The 20,978-nt window shown below is 46.4% G+C and overlaps 1 protein-coding gene across 19 annotated transcripts in view; it reads right to left on the bottom strand.

Annotated features, from left to right (window-relative positions):
* Positions 1–2,162, bottom strand: part of CAMK2G (calcium/calmodulin dependent protein kinase II gamma) — a 162,892-nt gene extending 160,730 nt beyond the window's left edge. For 5 of the 19 annotated variants that reach the window (XM_082223604.1, XM_082223599.1, XM_082223600.1 and 2 more), the window contains exon 1: positions 1,704–2,160. In XM_082223604.1, coding sequence (XP_082079730.1) covers positions 1,704–1,768 — 65 coding nt within the window. In that variant the 5' untranslated portion in view covers positions 1,769–2,160. Of the gene's footprint in view, positions 1–1,703 lie in introns of all 19 variants that reach the window. The other 14 variants (XM_082223591.1, XM_082223592.1, XM_082223596.1 and 11 more) reach the window with 6 other exon arrangements.
* Between the last annotated feature and the right edge of the window lie 18,816 nt (positions 2,163–20,978).

The following is a 20,978-nucleotide window of genomic DNA, read 5'->3' as shown; positions in this document are numbered from 1 at the left end:
AGAATTCCAAGTGAAGAGGGAAGAAGAGAGGTGCCTGAAAGGATGACTAGGGTGGGTGCAAGAAGATTTGGTTCCCACAAAGAGTAGAGCTTTGATTATGAAGTTCCTTTACAGGAGCTCATTACATCACCTAGACACATGCCTGCATCGTACACATAAAATCTAAATAAAAATGATAATCTGAGATGCAGACAAGAGAAAGGATTTTGCTGGTGTTTGCACTACCTCTTCTGTAGCGTAACTCTAATTAATACATATTTATCAACGCAAGTTGAGCAAGGTGTTTGTGGCAAAAAAAGAGAGAGGTGAGTAGGTGCGCTGGTAAGGAAAAGATGCCAATTCACAGAAAAGCAGGGAGATGTGGCAACGGAGTCTGGAAAACAGCCTCCATGAATGGTGACAGAGAGGACAGAGTAAGTGCAGGACAAAAGATGGGGGGGGGGAATACACCAGAGCCTTTTCAAAGGGGGAGAACGTTCCTCAGGTGCAGAAGGCAGCCTGCCTGCACCCTGAAACGAGAAACCAGCCAGAACAGCAGACAAGCACAAACACTCAAGGAAACAAAGACCAACAGAAACGGCCTGGTCTGGGCAGGAGATACATTTCTTTCCCACCTATCTTCACCCACATCCATTTCTCTAGGCAAGTCAGAAATAAGCAAGGCCGGTAAGGAAGATGAGAAGTGGCTCAAAAGGGGGGGGGGGGAGAAAAGATACAGCAGCACTCAGGGACTGGTGCAAGAAAGGAGGAGGACTCAAATGCAGCAATACCTGGGGTGCATCTACCCCCAACCGCACACACACACAATGTATTCATCCCAACCAGAATATTGGGTAAATCTCCTGCAGAATACCGAGGGAAAGAAAAACAAAAACAGTGTCTGTTTAAGATCAGTGCTGGAGTAATTTTTTTTTTTTGGGGGGGGAGAAGCATTGGCACAGGGAACCTCCCTTGATGCATGAGAAATGCAGCAATGTCCCTTGTAGTGCAGAAATGAGGAGGGGGGAGGAAGAATCTTGGAAGTTGCAGGCTGCAGCAACAGCAGGGAGGGCGGCATTCAGACGGAAAAGCAGTTCCTGGGTTAAAGCAGCAGTATCCCGCTCAGCAGTGGGTGGAATCCCCTATTTCTCGGGGCAGAAATAGCCCCATCCTAGTGTGGGGGGGGGGAGCAGACCCTCTGGACTGCTTGCCCCGGCTTCGTTCCCTCCCTCCAGCTACTTCCTCCAACTGCCTTGGCATAACACAGGGGAGCACATTTCCTCCCGGGCTCGCTTTTGCAAAGCCCGGAGACCCAAGCGCCTCTGCCCCGGTTTAACGGAGCCGCAACACGACGGCCTACATTCGCACGGATGGCACGGGCTATTAAGGCTCCGTTCCAATAACAGGTAAGGGAAAGTCCGCATCGGAGAGGAAGGAGGGAGGGAGAGGCTCCGAGCAGAGAAAAGAGAGTTTGCTAGAAAGACTTCCTGAGTAGAAACTACAGTTAGTAGTAGCACCAGAAGGGAGGGGAGGGCAAGGGAAGAGGAGCCCCCCCCCAAGGAGCGGGGGACCCCAGATCGGGATCGGAGAAGGGGCGAGAGGGGATCCAAGGGGGAAGGCGGAGCAGCGCCCGGCCGCAATAACAGCCCGGCTGCCAGGAGCTGCGCCAAAGCGAGGAGGGAGGGAGGAGGAAGACACCGGCGAGGAACGCCTGGGCTGCGTACTTGCCGAGCTCCTCGTACAGCTGGTATTCATCGGTGAAGCGGGTGCACGTTGCCGGGGAGGCCATGTTCGCGCTGCGGAAGGCGTTGCAGGCTCGGCGGGCAGGCACGCTCAGCGCCGCCGCCGCAGGGACATCGGACTGGGCGAGGCTGCGAGGGCTGGGACGGTCGTCTCCTGCCGGAGTTGCTGCTCCTCTCTTACTCCCTCGCTCTCACTACTTCGGCCTCCGTCTCCTCCTGGCGGAGCTGGTGCCGGCGTGCCTCTCCGCCCAGCTGTGCGCTCCCGCCCGCTTCACTGCGCACAGTCACCGCTCCCCGCAGAAAGACGAGGAGGCGGAGGAGGCGGCGTCGGAGGCTGAGCGCGCCCAGCACCGCGAGATCTTCTTCCCGGGGAGGGAGCCGAGGAGGAGACGCCGCCGCCGCCGCCGCCTCCTTCTCTCGTCTCGTCGCCCTCCTTCCTTGCCTCCGCCCACCAGCCAGACCTCCCTCCCCAGAGGTGTGGCCGGAGGGAGCGCGGGCAGACTCGCCAACAAGGGAGGAGCTGGGCGCGGGCTGCGCTTGCGTGAGGCGGCGGCGGCGGTGGCGGCTGCTGCTTGGTTTTCTTCACAGCGAAGGAGCCCGCCTTCCCCAGTCTCGGCAGCCCGAAGCGCTGCTTGCCTTCCGCCTCACAGACAAGAGGCAGAGATACGGCGGTCGCGCGCGGAGCTTCCTCGAATGGAAGCGCGCCATTCGGCTTGGCGAGCGTTGCGCTGCCAAGTAAAGCGCAAGGCGGCGGCAGCGCTTCTCTGAGGCGTGAGGCGCGTTTTCCCCTCAAGTCCTTTCGGAGGTTGGCGGATAGGAGTCCCTTCTATAGAAGGCCCGTGGAATGGTCGAGTTGGAAGGGACCCTGAGGGTCCTCTAGTCCAACCCCCTGCAATGCACCCATGACAGGTGGCCAGCCAACCTCTGCTTAAAAAACTTCCAGGCGAAAGTTCAGCTCCTATCTTCTTTTTTTACCACCTCGCTCACCAGATGCAAAACAGAACGGGGGGGGGGACCACAACTGACCCCCCCCCCCAGACCCCACATGGGAACTTTTAAGAGGGTTGGCCCGCGCTCCTCCCCCCCCCCCCCTTTTGCAGTGACAGGAGAGGCGCCGCTGTCTCCCGCGCTCTTTCTAAGCTATGCGCGCGCGCGAGCACGAGAGGCGGCGGAGCGCAGCCCTGCCTCGCGCTGGCTGCCCGCGCCAATCGGGCGAGAGCAAGACGGCGGCAGGCGCTTGGTGACTCTGGCTTTGCATACCCCGGACCGGATGCGCCTTGGTGAACGCGGGGGAGAGGGCGAGGGGGCGGGTCTCGTCGCTTGGAACGCCGTTGCCATGATAGGACAGGAGGCGAAGGGAGGCTGTCCAAGCCGTTTCTTCGCCAGAGAAAGGGTCTGCAAACGGGGGAGCTGGTGGCACTCGAGCAGGTGCAGAGGGCGCCCGCAATTATTTTGAAACGGGTTCTATATCTCGCGCAGGGGCAGTATCGTAGCCAATGAGGTTGATCCGTGCGATTTTTGCTAATTGAATATACACGCACACATATGAAATAACCCTGCTCTGCAGCCAAAAGCAGCTTTTGGGTGCAGCTTTTTAATGCATTGCAGAATGAAACTTGAGTGCTGAAACCCACAGTGGAAAAGATAAACCGACCCAGGAAAACAGCATTTAATCAAATAACAGTCCACGGCAAATTCAGCAACTGCAGAAAAAGAGCAGGTGCCTTTTAGAAAGCCAGATCGGGTCTTAGTAAACTGTTAGTATTATTATTATTTATTGAATTTATATACCGCCCTATACCCGGAGGTCTCAGGGCGGTTCACAGAACAAAATCAAAATATAAAACCACAAAACAAATAATCAAAACCATTGTGTGGGATGTACAGCCTCAGTGTCAAATGTGAAGCGAGACCTCCTGTCTAGTTCATTTTAAGATAGAAGCAGCAGTGGGAAGGTGGTGACAATAAAAATATAGGGCTGGGGAAGCAGTGTGGAGAGAAATGGTCATCATCATCATAATATGCTTCCCCTCTACAGCAACCCTGATCCAGTTCAGAGCAGACTCATCCCAGCAGCTTTTTTAACACACACACCCCCCAAATCACCAATGTTAACATTGTTATGGTTGGCTACATCATTTAGAAAAGTGATTTATCTGTTAAACCACACCTGCCTGCCTTCATTCTAACTTTCATAATTTCATTATCACTGTGTTATTTAAGAACATAACAAGAACATCGTCTAATAATAATGATAATGATAATAATAATAATGTATATGCCACCCATCTCACTGCGTTGCCCCAATCTGGGCAAAGCCTATTTAGCTCAGCATCTTGTTTCCCATAGCAGCTGACAACCTCACAAACACATTGGGGGGCTAGTAATTGCCTTTATTTCATTGCAACTGCACAGTGTTTTAAATAGTCGCATATTCTAATGCTGGGTTTTATTGCTAGCCAACATGGATGCCTAAGGTCTGGCAGAAAGGCATATAAATACATTCAAAAACAAAAAGCTTTACTTATATTGTTCCATTTCATGTTACAGGTGGTTGGGGGTTGCATATACTCCACACCCCATTTAGAAACCATTTGTTGATAAAATTTTATTTAATGTTTGCATAGGCAATAGGTCGTTTTTTCCTACTGACAACCCCCCCCCCAATAATAATTTAAGATTTGTGTTGTTTATTATGCAGATGGAAAGGACAACTCCAGTTAAATAGGTAGAGATGGGCACAGCTGCAACTCTGCTGGCCATAGTGGGATTGTATTAAAATGTAAAGCTTGAAGAGTTTTAAATAATTACTACAAGTCCATTTGGAACACAGCCCAGGACAGCACAGCAACGGAGCAACATGCAAATGCATATTATGGCAGAGCCTGCTCGCTTTGCTAGCAGACACAGAGAGACATGGAGACCAGCTGATGCAGCACAAGTCTCCAAAGAACAACAAACACATTTATAGTACACAGTCATTTCAAGAGTTAGCTTTGTGGCAGGTATTTCAAAACTGAGCTGAAGGAATTGTTTCCCCCTGTTCTCCGTTTCCCAGTTTCTCCTGTAATATGAAGTCCTTTTCTCACAAGAAACTGATTAGGCCATGTCCAAGGGTGCAAACATGAGACTTTTCTCCCATCAGCAGAAGGCAGTGGCATGTTTCCTCACTCCATTTCATAGAATCAGGAAATCGTAGATACCACAAGGGTTGTCTAGTCCAACCACTTGCAAAGCAGGAATCTTTTAGCCAATGTGGAGCTCAAACGCACAACCCTGAGATGAAGAGTCTCATGCTCCACCGACTGAGCTAAGAAACATCTTCCACCAGTCAACAAATCCCAGGGCAGTTCAGTGGTAGCTTCCACTGATGTGAACTGAAGGAGCACAACTTCCTTGACCTCTCACTCTCTGTTCCAGGTTATAGAGAAAGTAAGGCATGGAAAAGGGACATGGGTGGTGCTGTGGGTTAAACCACAGAGCCTAGGACTTGCCGATCAGAAGGACGGCGTGAGCTCCCGTTGCTCGGTCCCTGCTCCTGCCAACCTAGCAGTTCGAAAGCACATCAAAGTGCAAGTAGATAAACAGGTACCACTCCGGCGGGAAGGTAAACGGCGTTTCCGTGCGCTGCTCTGGTTCGCCAGAAGCGGCTTAGTCATGCTGGCCACATGACCGGGAAGCTGTACACCAGCTCCCTCGGCCAATAAAGCGAGATGAGCGCTGCAACCCCAGAGTCGGCCATGACTGGATCTAATGGTCAGCGGTCCCTTTACCTTTACCTAAGGCATGGAAAAGCAGGAACTGCAGGTTTAGGCATAGTATTGCACTTTCACAGAACTTCCCATGCCAGCAGTAAAGGTAAAGGTAAAGGTACCCCTGCCCAAACGGGCCAGTCTTGACAGACTCTGGGGTTTGTGCGCCCATCTCACATTTATTGGCCGGGGGCCAGCGCTGTCCGGAGACACTTCCGGGTCACGTGGCCAGCGTGACAACGCTGCTCTGGCGAGCCAGAGCCACACACGGAACGCCGTTTACCTTCCCGCTGGTAAGCGGTACCTATTTATCTACTTGCCCCCGGGGGTGCTTTCGAACTGCTAGGTTGGCAGGCGCTGGGACCGAGCAGCGGGAGCGCACCCCGCCGCGGGGATTCGAACCGCCGACCTTTCGATCGGCAAGCCCTAGGCGCTGAGGCTTTAGCCCACAGCACCACCCGCGTGCCAGCAGTAGTTCCACACAAAGTAAATAAAGAGGTGGAGCTTTTCCTAGTAGGGAGATAAGTGATGGGAAAAGCTTCAACTGCCATCCCCATTTCCCGGGGACAGTCCCCAGATTTACAAATCAGTCCCCATACAAAATCCATTGAAGTTGAAAAGTGTCCCTGGGCTGAAAAAAATCTGGAAACCTTAGCATAAGTTCTTCATGTCAACACCTCAAATGTGGAACAGGAGCAGCAGAGAAAAGTGGAAACCCAAAGCTTAAAGGAACTTACCACAAACCAAAAGGCCCACATAGACAGAGAAAGAACCCCCCCCCCGACACTTTCCCCCCATTATCATAGCCAAAGAAAATGAAAATTTCATCGGTTTTTATTTAGCTGCTAATTTTCCATATTAAAGAAGAGAATTTCTCATCAAATTATAAAATTGCTTTAAAAACCCCCAAATGGCTCTTCCTTGTTTTTCATGCAAATTGAGTGTAAACGCACTAAACTGTACAACATGTGAGATTATAGAATGTGCTTACAGCTACATAGGAAGTTAAGGTGGGTGCCTTAACTTACCATTTCCAGACTGTCTCTCTTAAAGGGAGGGCTTTGTGTTCCTGTGTTTTAGAATTTCCTTGCATTTTGAAAAGGAAGTTCACCTCCCGGCAGGTGAGTCACTTCTGCTTACTGGAAGTGGGAAGGGCAAGGCAGCAGTCAGGTTAGTGTGCTGCAAAGACACCAATCCATCACTCCTGCCAGTGCCAGTTCCTCCTTCCCACCCCACCCCACTGTCCACTACCGTTTAAATGAGTTCTCTCAACCATAGGGAGCAAAATTTAAGTTTTTGCAACTCTATAACATTTAGCATTCACACTAAGCTTGAGGTTGTTGGAAGTCCCCCCCCCCATAGTAATAGTTACATTAACATGTTTTTATGCCCATCTTTTTTATCAACTTTAACTCTAGCAGCTCCTGAACTGCTAACTTGCAGAGATGTGTGTACCTCTAACCTAGTACAGGGGTTTACGTACACTCTTAATTAAAGGTATCAGGTCTTATGAACAAGGAATACTCTAGCTACCTAGTTGCCCAGCTAGGCAAATGGAGTGCTGGTCAGCAACTGCTTTACCAAAGAGCGATTCCATTTGCACTCCCTATTTACATCTCTCTGACAGCTGAGGAGCCAAAGTGGGACTCTTCAGAACTCTAAAATTTGGCCACAAGGCATCCAGCTGCTGATCCCTATGCTGCAGAGGCAACTTTATTATCTTGAATTTAAAAGGTCACATCGCCTTTCCTTCTTTGATGCAAGGAGTTCTGCACAAAGTGTCTTGTGCAAGAAATTTGGAGAGCCCCAATATTTCATCTTCTCCTTAATGCAACCCTTCGTTTATTTCCCCAGAATCGGCCATCAAGGTTTGGCATCCGAATGGTGAGCTTAGGAACTCGGCCAAGCTGCACGGAGCAGATAAAGGGGGTGGGGAGTGGGGAGGGAGACATCAACCCTGCAGTCGAGTTAGTTTCACAAAAATATGAGGGGAGGATTCAGTTCCCTTTGATTTGACTGAACACTGGCTGCCTTTTCTCTGCAGGAGGAAGAGCAGAAGCCTCAACCCTTCTATTGACAGCTGTGGCACATAGCTAGGAAAACTATAGCTGGATAAATAAGGTTACTGTCTTTAATTTGGCAGTGCTCCTATGCTTTTAATAGCTGTGCAACACTCTAGAATGTAGCAGGTGAAGTTGTCTCTCGTCATTGCTTTATTTATTCAGGAGCATTTCTAACGCATCTGCTAAGGCAGCTTACAATATATTTAAAACACAATAACACAAGCGTCATTACAGCAGGGCAAAGGTGTATATAAGTGCCTCCACTCCCCTTGTTCTCTGATGTTCCAACAAATGCAATTCTTCAGCTGAATCTACTGACTGTTGAAGCAGCTAGATGACAGGACAAGACATTCTCATTGGAGGGCGGCTGATGTCTGACCTGGCCTTGGTGGCTGATGCAGGAGGTGCTGGATGGAGCCAAGACGTAACATGCCATCCTCTTAATTCTCAGATGTTCCAACATTATCATGCTGGGAGAATATACCGTATTTTTCGCTGTATAGGACGCACCAGACCATAGGACACACTGGACCATAGGAGGGGGAGAACAGGGGGGGAAAATCCTCCCCCTCTCTGCTCAGCGCCCCTTCAGCGAAGCGGGAGGAGGAACAGAGCCCCTTCCATTTCTCCTCCCGCTTCGCTGAAGGGGCGCTGCGCAGAGACGGAAAACTGTGCAGCGCCTCTCCAGTGAAGCGAAGCCTGGAGACCAAGAGGGATCAGTGTTCACCGACCCCTCTCGCTCTCCAGGCTTCAGGCAGCTATCCGCAAGCCTTTGGAGCGCAGCGGAAACTCCTGCTGCACTCCAAAGGCTTGCGGATAGCTGCCTGAAGCCTCCGGAGCGCAGTGGGAGTTCCCGCTGCGCTCCAGGGGCTTCAGGCGGCTTCAGCGAAAGCAACACGAAGCCTCCAGAGCACGGGAGGAGCTCTCCCTCTGCGCTTCGGAGGCTTTGCATTGCTATCGCTGAAGCCAAGGAGCCTGCATTCGCTCCATAAGACACACACACATTTCCCCTTAATTTTTGAAGGGGAAAAGGTGTGTCTTATAGAGCAAAAATTACAGCACTTGTTGAATTTCTGCCTGTTAGGCAAAGGCAATGCAATCTCATCATAAGAATGAAGGTGACAGCCTTCCTTGCCGTGAAATCCTAAGTTTATCTACTTAGGGGTAAGCTCCATTGTGTTCCTTGGAGGCTACTCTCAAAGACACATGCTTGGGATTGCAGGATTAATGGGCAGAAGCCCAAAATATTTTGCAAAACCTATACAGTAAGAGATGCCAAGCAGGTGTACTTACTGTCTGATCTTGGGCACAGGAGCTAAAGATCACTGCTTGACATTAAAGCAGACCAGATATTAAGCGATAGGTCAGTTTTTCTATGAAGCATGTAATTAACACTTGGCACTTAGCCCCATGGGATATCACTGACTTAAACAGCTTAGTAAAATAAAAATGGGAATCGGATGGTGTCAAGGATAAGAATAACAGGTGCATCAGTGGCAGCTAGAAACTAAACGATGGGGAACCTCAAATCTTGCGCATCACAGCGTGTTAAATGCACCTGCTGGCTCAAGTAGAATATGAGCTTAGAACAATAATCTTCCCTGAAGGGCAGGTGCACTGACTACTGTTCTTTTTTGTGACTCAGAAATGAGCAACATAAACTGCTGCTTGTCTGTTCTTGGCTATTCTGTTCTGCTATCCGGACTTTCAACGATATCAACAGAACACCTGTTCAGCAATTCATTTCACAGGAGAGCTACTTGAATGGGAGAATGAAGAAATGTGAGCCAGCCCCCTCCCAGAGTCCCCCAAAGTGGACTGCCAACATCCTGGGTTCACAACAACCATTCCCCATCCCCATAAATTGATGCATTCTTGAAGGGCCGATATTTTTCCTTGTGTATTCAGTGAATAATCTGGTGAAGTTGTATTAATTCAATTGCATTAACGGCCACCAATTCTCATTTAGAGAAGGCCCACAATTTGAAGGGAACTCCTTGTTTATACTGGCTATTTGCTTTCTGCAGCATTTTCATTAAATAGAAACAACCCTTTGGTTGGCATCTGTCTTGTCTCAGAATGGAAGATTTCAGGGGTGAATTCAAACTGAGCATACCTGCACTGATCTCCTGTACAGACCAATACAGGAGAGATATGTTTTGTTGCAGCTGGGGAAGATGAAGGCGTTCGGTTGTGCTGATGAAGATACACCATGGCATTTCTTCTTTCTGCACTCCTCCCAGCGGTCATTCCTCCTCTGAATATAATACCTCCCTCACATGTAATGTTATGAACTGAACCATCACTTGGTTTATCCAATCACCCTGAATAGCTAGAATAAACATGATAGGCATTTTCATGCCAACAGCTCATAAAATATAGCTGCAAATTGCCTTCCAGAAAAAACCCGCTCTTATTATAAAGTTACCGTATATTTTCTTCATTCACTATCGGTTCTCAAAATTCCCTTTTGTCAATTCTAGTTCATTAGCTCCACTTTTTGCTTTCAATTCTCTAATTACTGTTTCCCGTTGTTCTTATCTTCCCTTCACAGTCTTATATTTTACTTCCCTGATTACCTATCTTAATTTCCAATTCTCTCAATTTCAAGTCTGCCTTGCTCTGTTTTTGGGTTGCAATATTTTATTTAGCGTCTGATCTCCTTATGGGTGGAATTCAATGTCTCGCTATCATGAACATTCCTCCTGTGCTAGCATTACAGCTTACCAGATGGGATGTTTTTCCCCTACCTCCCACTACACTGTTCTAGGGTTCTCCTAACACCCCTCCTCTGAATCGGTTTGGGGGAAAGAAGGGGATGGGAGAGCCCACTGCACAAGCAGAAATCACTGAGCAAGGCTTCCACAGATGGGGCACATTAGGTTAATCCCACCCTTTATCATATTAACGTCGTTCTAATTCCTTGACTCTCTAAATATTTCTGTTATTTTTTGCTTCCTGGGGCAAACTGTTAGCTTCTTTCTTCAAATTATTGTACTCATTTGTGAAGACATCATTAATTATTTCAAGCGTTAAATCAACGTTAAATCAAAATTCATCATGTATTGTTTTCTTGCATCCTTATTTTTGTTTCCTGATTATAGATCCATTTTCTCTAAATGCATTCAGATCTGAGCTTCAGCTTTCAGATTTTTCATAAGCTAATCAAATGATAATATTAATTGACAGGCTCTATCAGAAAAAAAATCCTTTGGCGGCTCAATTAATTACTCATATTCACCCTTCATATATCAGTTATGATACAGATGAAGTCCACAATCCAAAAAAATGTACATCAGCCAACTCAAATTATGGTTGTGCCACCCACAACTAATATGATGGTGATCAAAACTGCAAATGAAATAAAATACAACAATCCCTTCAATAACCATTTCAAAATTCACTCCAAAACTATATTCCCATTCCCTCAATTCCAAGACAGACATATTAATTCAATAATATGTTTTATATATTCTGTAAGCCGCCCAGAGTAGCTGGGGAAACCCAGCCAGATGGGCAGGAGATAAATAATAAAATTATTATTATTATTCAAAAGCACTCAGTTCTAAACTAATTCACCTATATTAAACTCCAAAGTAATCAATATGGACACTGTCACTTCAGTTAGTTCAGCTAATTCCACTTAAGTTTAAAATAAATAATAGTTGATAGAAAATTAAATGAAAGGCAATCAGTACTAATGTTATGAATTCAGAAATCATCAGTTCAAAGGCGATTAAAATGAAACCAACACACCCATCACCACCAATCATTGACCCAATACAGATAAACATAAGTCAGTTCAGTGGTTGTGAATTCAATGTGGGTGGCAAGTCAGTGCCTCTGCTACTTAGACCATACTCCTCTTGACTCCACCGCTTTAAAATAGAACAAATCTTGGTCAGTATGACATCCCCCTATTGCCAAAGAAAAACCATTGAAATGTTGAAGTTTTGAAATTATGGCTGCTTTTGGCTGTTCCAGACCCTCCATGTGTCCCCATTTCCCAAGAAATAGTCCCAGATTTACAAAAGCCGTCCTGGTTTCTGATTTTATCTGGGAATGTCCTGCTTTTTTTTTAGGACGTCCCGATTTTCATCAGAGAAATGTTGGAGGGTATGGAGCTATGTGACTCCCAAGCCAAGGAAATAAGTAACTCTACAACTCTACAGACATCTGAAGGCAGCCTTGTATAGGGAAGTTTTTATATGTTTCATGTTTTGTTATGTTTTAATATATGTTGGAAGCTGCCCAGAGTGGCTGGAGTAGCCCAGTCAGTTGGGCGGGGTACAAAAAATAAAATCATTATTATTATTATGGAGTGGAACATCCTTATTTTAATCAGAGAAATGTTGGAGGGCACAGTCTCATGGCAGGGTCGCTTTAGGGGGGGGCAAGAGAAGTTTCACAGATGAAACATTGCATCTGATGCGTCTCTATTCTGAGATCTGAGTAACACGGAGGTTTGTCGGTATTTGTTATCTCTCATTCCTCCCACTTCATCCCATACCAGGAATCTCGCTCTCTCCTGTGAATAAACAATGGCTCTGTTTTTGAAATATTGAGGTGGAGCTGAAAGAAACCTGCTTAGCTCTAGTCTTGGTGAAGCCGTTCCATTTACATTCACCCATAGTTAAGAAAACAAACACTCCAGCCAAAAGCCGCAGAAGAGGGTGAGTTGAGATGGCACACCGGAGTCCTTGGGGAAACTTGGCAGTGTAAGCCAGAGTAGAATAAATAAATTAATTAATTAGCAAACACACATCCTGTTTGACTTGAAAAGGCTCCAGAGCCTAGTCTCGGAGATAGAGAGGTCCTGCAACTATTTACAGAAAGAGGCTCCGCTGAGATACGTGACTCAGGGGCAGCAGGGAGGACTGCAGCAAAAAAACTCTGTCCAGCTCTCCACAAACTGCACTCTCCGGTTTATCAAGCACTCAATAATTCATATACACGACAGCGGAAGGTACAAGCCAAACAAAGAGAGAATGGCACACTGCACTGACTTCTAGCTTTTGAGAAGCAATAAACAGAGGCGGGTTTTTTTTTATTGATAGTCACTATAAAATCTGTAAGATGGAGGAAAGCATACAGTAGCTTTTATAGAAAGGAAAGCTGGTTCAGATAAGGCAAGGTGGTTCTCCCAGGGCCTTAGAGCAAGTAGGAGTCAGGATCAGAGCTTTCCCGAGATTCAGAGGCAAAATAATTTTCTGGGAAACCTAAGCCCAAGCCTGGCATGTCCCACTGCTGCAAGGGCTAGACTGAAGTTCTTGGGTGTTCTAGGGGACATATGTCTACATACCATGTGGGCTGCCTCTGAACTCCCAAGCCCAGTTCAAGGTGTTGGTACTGGCATACAAAGCCTTAAACCAGGGTTCAGCAAACTTTTTCAGCAAGGGGCCGGTCCACTGTCCCTCAGACCCTGTGGGGGAAAAGACTATATTTGGGGGGGGGGGAGAGAACAAATTCCTATGCTCCACAAATAACCCAGAGGTTTGTTTTAAATAAAATGACCCATTCTACTCATGTAAGAACACACTGATTCCCAGACCATCCGCGGGCCAGATTGGGACGCATCCAGCCCACAGGTCTTAGTTTGCCTACCAATTCCCTCAACATGTTAGGACCCAACTTCTTGGGTCTCCCAATACTTGCCTCTCCCAATAGTTACCACCTAATCTTGGAGAACGGCAGGGGAGTTCCTGCTCTTGAAACAGCTGGTGTGCCATACAGATACAGGATAGGGTTTTCTATGTGGTGGCACCCATCCCTGGGAAAGTACAGCATTTTCGGACATCAACTGAAGACGTATTTGCTCCACAAGGTGTTTGGGAGATAGGTGTGGTCTGAATCCAAGCTGGGACATGTACAGAGGAGGGCGGGCCAAGATAATAAGATGGCCTGGAAGCCAAGCCTTGGGAGGAATGGTTGAGGGAGTTTGGCATGTTTAGCCTGGAGAAGAGAAGACTGAAAGGTGCTTTAATGGCCGTCTTCAAACATCTAAAGGGTTGTCCCATGGAAGATGGAGAAAGCTTGTTTTCTGCTGCACCAGAGGATAGGATCTGCACCAACGGATTTTAATTAAAAGGATTCTGACTAAAAACTATGAAGGATTTTCTGATGGTTTGACAGTGAAACAGACTACCTCAGCAGATAGTGGACTCTCTTTCGTTGTAGGTTTTTAATCAGAGGCTGGATGGCCATCTTTTCACAGATCCTTTAGCTGTGATTCCCATAGCTGTCAACTTACAGATTTGAAAATAAGGGACCAGCAGCCAAAATAAGGGACCTGCAGCCTCACCTGTTCCAGACGCTCCAGTCTTCCTGTCCTCCTGCAGTCTGGTCAGACTCATGCTGGTAGCTTCGAGAACACTGTCCAACCAACTTTGTAACCAGAGGTTCAACTGAATAGAATCTGAATCACATGCACCACAAGGCCTATGCAGCCTCAACTGAAGATGGCTCCCCGGCCTGGCTTTGCACTGCAAAGTTTGCAGCAGCATGTGCAACAAAATGGTGTCCAGCATTCAAAACCCCCCTCAGCTTGCATTAACTAGCCACACACAAGTCATGCAAGCTCCACCCCCCAGTCGTTCTTAGACGTCTTATTGGGTGAGCAATACAGCCAAGCAACACAGTTGGAGCCTCCCTCGTCCCTGGCTGGCAGGGAGGGAGGGAGAGGAGCTGCTTCCTTTGAAATTTAAGGGACATCATTTAAGGGACATTTAAGGGACATCCATCAATAAGGGACAGCAGCGGGACATGGTGCTAGAATAAGGGACTGTCCCTTCAAATAAGGGACACTTGACAGCTATGGTGATTCCTGCATTGCAGGGGGTTGGTCTAGATGACCCTCAGGGTCCCTTCCAACACTAAAACTCTATGAAATGGGAGATGGGGGAAAGTATTGTGCTGTTGTGCTATATTGTTCATTTGAGCTTTATAGTTTTAAGATGTTTTAATTATTGTTGTAAATCAGATATGGCAGATATCTGAAGAAGTGTGCATGCACGCGAAAGCTCATACTATTAACAAACTTAGTTGGTCTCTAAGGTGCTACTGGAAGGATTTTTTTTATTTTGTTTCAGATATAGCAAGTCTTTGACCCCCCCCCCGGGTTTTGCTGAACTACAATTCCCATCAGCCATAGCGAGCCTGGGCAATGAGCCAAATGTTCCCCAGAACTGTTGTAAATGATTGTATTTTTACTGATATGTGCATCACCCTTGACACCTTGGGAGGGGCATATATAAACAAAATAAACAACACTTTTTTAGTTGTCCCATTTGGTCCTGCAGACTGACAAACCCTAATAAGTCCTTGTAGTCTCTCTTTCACCTGCTTGCTATAGCTTTGCCAGACAAGTGGAGCTAAATTTCACCTCTGCCCCTGAACATTAAGCCTGTCTCTGAAACGAGGCTCTGCCACAAATCCACACTTCCACACCCCAGTGGCACTGTACTATTTGCCCTTCTCCTCTTTCGTCCTGCTGCTTTTGGGATTTGTTGCCTGCTAGGTGGCTTCTTCTTGCACATCTGCAACCCGGCCCTTAATATTTCCATTGCTTGCTGCTGTTCCTGAGCAACACCAGCAAGTTTATCGGAATAGCAACAGGAATGGACAGTCTTTTCTACTTGGTGCTGCAGCCAAGAAGGGCTATTCTAGATAGAGAGTCACCCAGGATCACCTGGTGAGAGGCCAGCCCTGAAAACAATGCCAGGGTGTCAGTCCTTCCAAATTTCTGAAGGGCAGAGCAAGCAAAAATGGAATCTTCTCTTATCATCCATTAATAAAACTCAGGGGTTGCAGACTCCAGGACATGCTTTTGAGAGACCCATCACACATAGGTAAAGGTAAAGGGAACCCTGACCAGTAGGTCCAGTCATGGCCGACTCTGAGGTTGCGGCACTCATCTCGCTTTATTGGCCAAGAGAGCTGGCGTACAGCTTCCGGGTCATGTGGTCAGAATGACTAAGCCGCTTCTGGCGAACCAGAGCAGCACACAGAAACGCTGTTTACCTTCCCGCCAGAGCGGTACCTATTTATCTACTTGCACTTTGACGTGCTTTCGAACTGCTAGGTTCGAACTGCAGAAGCAGGGACCGAGCAACGGGAGCTCACCCCGTCGCGGGGATTCGAACCGCCGACCTTCTGATCAGCAAGTCCTAGGCTCTGTGGTTTAACCCACAGCACCACCCGCGTCCCTCCCATCACACATAATTTGCTGCAGAGGGTTCAGAATGGTTCGCTTTTATTCAGTTGGTGGTGTTGAGTCAGGAGCAAGTGTTCAGGGCACACAAGACTCTTATCCAAAGAAGAGAAAGAAGGGGAAAGATTTTGCCAAGTTCAACAGGTCCACCTTTAACAGAAGTTCAATCTGTTAATATCCCAGCGGGATATTTGCATGTTTGACTTCTTGTTCCTTCTCCTCTATGTACTTTCCCTCATATTTATAACATGCAAACAATGAACAATGAGCTAATAACATGCAAGAAGAAAGGTCGTTGAGAGACTGGTGTCATTCTGTTTATACAGGATATGCCTGTTCAGATTCACACGGCATAGGGTTGATGTGTGAAAACCCAGAACCAGTAATGGCCAAGAGTTGACTGAATTCACAAAAGCATCAAACAAATTGGTTGAACGTAAGAAGAATCCTTCTGGAACAGAGCAAAGACCCGCCTGGGTCAGCATCCTGTTCTCACAGTGGGCATCCAAAGGCTACTGGGAAACTCACAAGCAGGACAGGAAGACAATAGCTATCACTCATTGTTGTTCCCTAGCAGCTGATATTTAAAAGCATGCTGTCACTGATGCTGGAGGCAACCTATAACCATCATCACTGTTTGCCATCAAAGACTAGTACGACAGACAATTAAGAATATTAGCAGATGTCAGGTCATCCTGACATCCTGATGTCAGATGCTCAGATCATCCTTCCAAATGCTTTAGTTAGGCAACACTTATGCAACTCAATAACGCCGAAGGGTAAAGTTCTCTGCTATATGGAGGAGGGAAGCCATTTTCACTATTTTCCTCCTTTCCCTTGCTATCTCCCACACTGTTCTGGAGAATCTCCCAAATCTACGTAGCACTCTTTGGGTGTGTGGAACATAAACAGCCTTGTACTGAATCAGACCATTGGCTCACCAAGCTTAGGACTTGTCTGTCTACACCAGTGGTGGCGAACCTTTTAGAGACCGAGTGCCCAAACTGCAACCCAAAACCCACTTATTTATCTTTATCACAAAGTGCCAACATGGCAATTTAATGTGGGATAATAATGATTGCATGCGCACATACAAATAAATATAAATAAATAAATAAACAAATAAACCCAGCCAGATGGGTGGGGTATAAATAAATTATTATTATTATTATTATTATTATTATTATTATTATTATTATTAGCCATTTGACGAGAGTTTGCCTAAGAACTCCATGAATGCTAACTTTGAGTTCTGTGATGAAGGAAAGGCAGGTTATTGGTGTACTGTGGTACCTCAGGTTACATACGCTTCAGGTTACATACACTTCAGGTTACAGACTCTGCTAACCCCGGGTTAAGAACTTTGCTTTAGGATGAGAACAGAAATCGTGCTCCGGTGGCGTGGCAGCAGCAGGAGGCCCCATTAGCTAAAGTGGTGCTTCAGGTTAAGAACAGTTTCAGGTTAAGTACGGTCCTCCGGAACGAATTAAGTACTTAACCCGAGATACCACTGTACGCAGGGGCAGCCATTATGGTGCTCTTCAGATGTTGCTGGACTCCTAATCCCACCAGTGGGCGCGCAACTCTCCCTGACGGTGTTGTGGATGGTGGGCGCTCTAGGCAGTGTTTGCTGCTCGCAGGGGCGTCGGGGGAGGACGTGCAACTCTTCCTGACGCCATTGTGGGTGGCGGGTGCTCTAGGGAGCGTTTCCCACCCGCAGCGGCACTGGGGGGGGCAGCTGCCCACTTTGCCAACCCCCAGCACTGGCCCTGCTGGGGCGATGCCGCACATGCCCACAGAGAGGGCTCTGAGTGCCCACTCTGGCACGCATACCATAGGTTCGCCACCAGCGGTCTACACTGACTGGCAGCTGCTATCTACCGTTTCAGACATAGGTCTCTTACCTGGAGGTGCCAGGGGTTGCCTTTTGCAAGCAAATCAGATGTTCTACCACTGAGTTACGGCCCTTCCCCAAGGGGCTGCAGAGGGAATTTGCAAAAATCACTTGACCCTCCTTTGGGGAGCTGCTGTGTCCGCAGATTCAAAAGCCCTTCTGCTAATGGCGAAGCACAATTGCATCCCATCGATAATATTCTGCACTACTGAAGCTTTCTGAAACAGGCCATTTATTGGAGGCAAGACACGGATGGGTGGGATATTGTTGTGAACTTCTTACATTCTCCTGTGTTGCCAAATGGAAAGCAACAAATAGGAAGTATGGGAAGACGTGCTGCTTCAGGTATTTTGGTCCCTTTAGGGCAGAGGTTAGCAAACTTTTTCAGCAGGACCTTGTGGGGGGGCTGGACTATATTTTGAAAAAAATAAATGAACGAATTCCTATGCCCCACAAATAACCCAGAGATGCATTTTAAATAAAAGGATACATTCTACTCATGTAAAAACACGCTGATTCCCGGACCGTCCACGGGCCGGATTCAGACGGTGATTGGGCCAGATCCAGCCCCTGGGCCTTAGTTTGCCTACCCATGCTTTGGGGTTTTAAGGGTAGCTGCCAACACCTTAGATTGTGCCCAGAAGCAAACTGAGAGCCATTGAAGTGTTTTTGTGTTGTTGTTGTTAAAAGAACTGGTGTTCTGTGCACAATCACTGCCTCCTGGGGAAGCAAGTTCCATAGTCAACATTCTAGAAGTTGTACCAATTTAAGCTCCTGAGTCATATTCAAGGGCAGTTCTGTATATAATGCATTTCATTACAGTGGTACCTCGGGTTAAGTACTTAAATTTGTTCCGGAGGTCCGTTCTTAACCTGAAACTGTTCTTAACCTGAAGCACCACTTTAGCTAATGGGGCCTCCTGCTGCTGCCGTGCCGCCAGAGCACGATTTCTGTTCTCATCCTGAAGCAAAGTTCTTAAGCTGAAGCACTATTTCTGGGTTAGCAGAGTCTGTAACCTGAAGCGTATGTAACCTGAGGTACCACTGTATTCCTGTTGGGAGGTTACCAGGTTAGCCTCCTGTTGGGAGGTTATCAGAGCGTGGATCCCTGTCCAGAAATGGTGGCAACTGCTGAACCAGCTAATGCTTTTGAGTGGTGCTCCGTTCTACTAAGACGCAACCTGTCCTCTAGCGACAAAGCCAGCTCTATCAAAAGTGCAAGCCAAAGACCGGCTAACCATCTCCCCACAGCGCCTCCTACTTCTCAGTGTTAAAAGTCAGTGCTTTGACTGACTAACTCAGGATTAAATCTCAGTTTATTGAGCAATTCATCTGAAACCTTTAAGCCTACACCGCTTACACTATGCAGCTATGTGATAGTTCTACCCTCAAACCATGATCAGAAAGACCTAACTGAAGTGAAGCAGTATTGCAGCAACCAATCACATGACATTAGGGGAAAGTCCTGATTTCTGAATTATCCAAAAGCAGATCTGGTGGGAGAAGTAGGCTGAAAGCTGAATTTATACTTTGTCTTGTTGGTTAACCACAATGACCTCCTTTGCAGACATACATCAGATTTATACGTGTTATGCATCACCAGATTCAGATCTTATCATAATTGGAAACACTTATGTGTGCTTACACAAATACAGCTTTGAAGTGCTAGTTACTTCTGAATGACCAAAAATACTAAAGTTATCTGTAAATCTGGCACAACCCGCCTGAGAGCTAATTTGGTTCATCTTTCAGCATTATGTATTCACAATAGAAGGCTACTTCAGATCCTTTAATTTTGTCCTCTGTTGACCTTCATTTTAAGCTTACATCCCAAAAATGAATTTTGTACTAATTAGATTTTTTTTTAAAAAAAGACCTTGATATAGCTGTTTTAAAAAATAACTGCTGATACAGGTTTACATGCAACTGCATTCCATGCGATTTGGGAATGCTCTATTTATGGTGAACTTTTAGAAAGTTGTGCTTGGCAAGATTTATTTAGTCTTGCCCAGAGATCTCATTTATTAACCTTATCATGGGATACATTTCTGTGAAGCTTCAGGAACCTGGACTGTTAGAACATTGCTTGTAGCACTGCACATTATTTTACACTTTCAGAAATCACATTTTGCACCTATTGGTTTGAGGGCCTTTTAGGCAAATCATATGCTGCAGAAGGGATAAATTAGAGAAATGTAATGCTTTGTCAGCACTCCTATAAATGTTCTCTAATTAAACATTAATCTTTCGTTGGAATCCAAGCCATATGCAAAAACTCAATGTTTCTTTTCCCGCTTTTTAATTTGTTTTCCCTTATTACCATAAAATTCCCTTTGTCTTTTATTACTTCTTCTTCTTCTTTTGCCAATAATAGTGCTGATCTAATTGAAAACTGTCATTCAAAAGGCACTCGCTACAGGGGAGGCCGACCAGAGGTGCCAATAGGTGCTCCTCTCCCTACAAACTCAGTAACACAGAGCGTTTCCAGTGTTCTGTATGTCAGCTAGGAATGGAAAGATTTATCCATTTCATTACTCTCAGTTTCTCATTTTCCCCATCTTAGATTTAGTTCTCCACATTCTGCAGCAATTTGTACTTTTTAAAATGAAAAATCCACATGAAATGTCACCAGTATTTTAGTGTGAATTTCTGCTTCCAAACGCAGTTTTGACCGATGCAAGCAATTTCATTCAACATAATGCATTTTGCTATGCTATCTTCCACTAATATCTCCACTTTTGTGCATACTCTCCCCTAATATATGCATATTTGTAAACATTGCTTGGTTCAAAAAGTGCATTGCAAAAATTCAGATAAGTGCAAAGTTCAAAGGTGGGCTGTGTTTTGGTTTGCATATCATTTCAGAAAGTGTGAATTTAAATGCGTACTGAATTGCATTTCTCCTCCACCCCCAATTTCAGCTATCTATAATACAGTTGGTGGACCATCTTGAGAAAGTTTTCTTGGTTGTTGGTGAAAACTGAGACGAAGGACCTGCTTTTGACTGCAATCATGTGTTTACCATAGCATCTAATGATCACTGATATTTTTCATTTGTCATATGAGTGCATAACTCTCCTTGGTGTTTGGAGGAGGCAAGATTAGATCTCACCCACAAAAGCCTAGAGACAGCCCAGTTACGCAAACCTAGATACAGCAGTGCTGGGGTGGGAAATGGAATGCAAATGAGTTATAAGAATGGGAAGCAAAACTGTATAAATATAACCAGGTAATCATTGGTGCCAAGAGAGTTAAGCACAAATATTTGTCCACTGACAATGAATGCTTCCCACCCTGGTTTAAATCATCATTCTACACTTAGAAATGCCTTATTTGTCAT

The sequence above is a fragment of the Podarcis vaucheri genome (genome assembly GCF_965113315.1).
Source record: "Podarcis vaucheri genome assembly, chromosome: 5".
NCBI classification, from domain to species: Eukaryota; Metazoa; Chordata; class Lepidosauria; order Squamata; family Lacertidae; genus Podarcis; species Podarcis vaucheri.
Note: the sequence above shows the minus strand (reverse complement) of the source record. Positions and strands in the feature narration are given on the sequence as shown.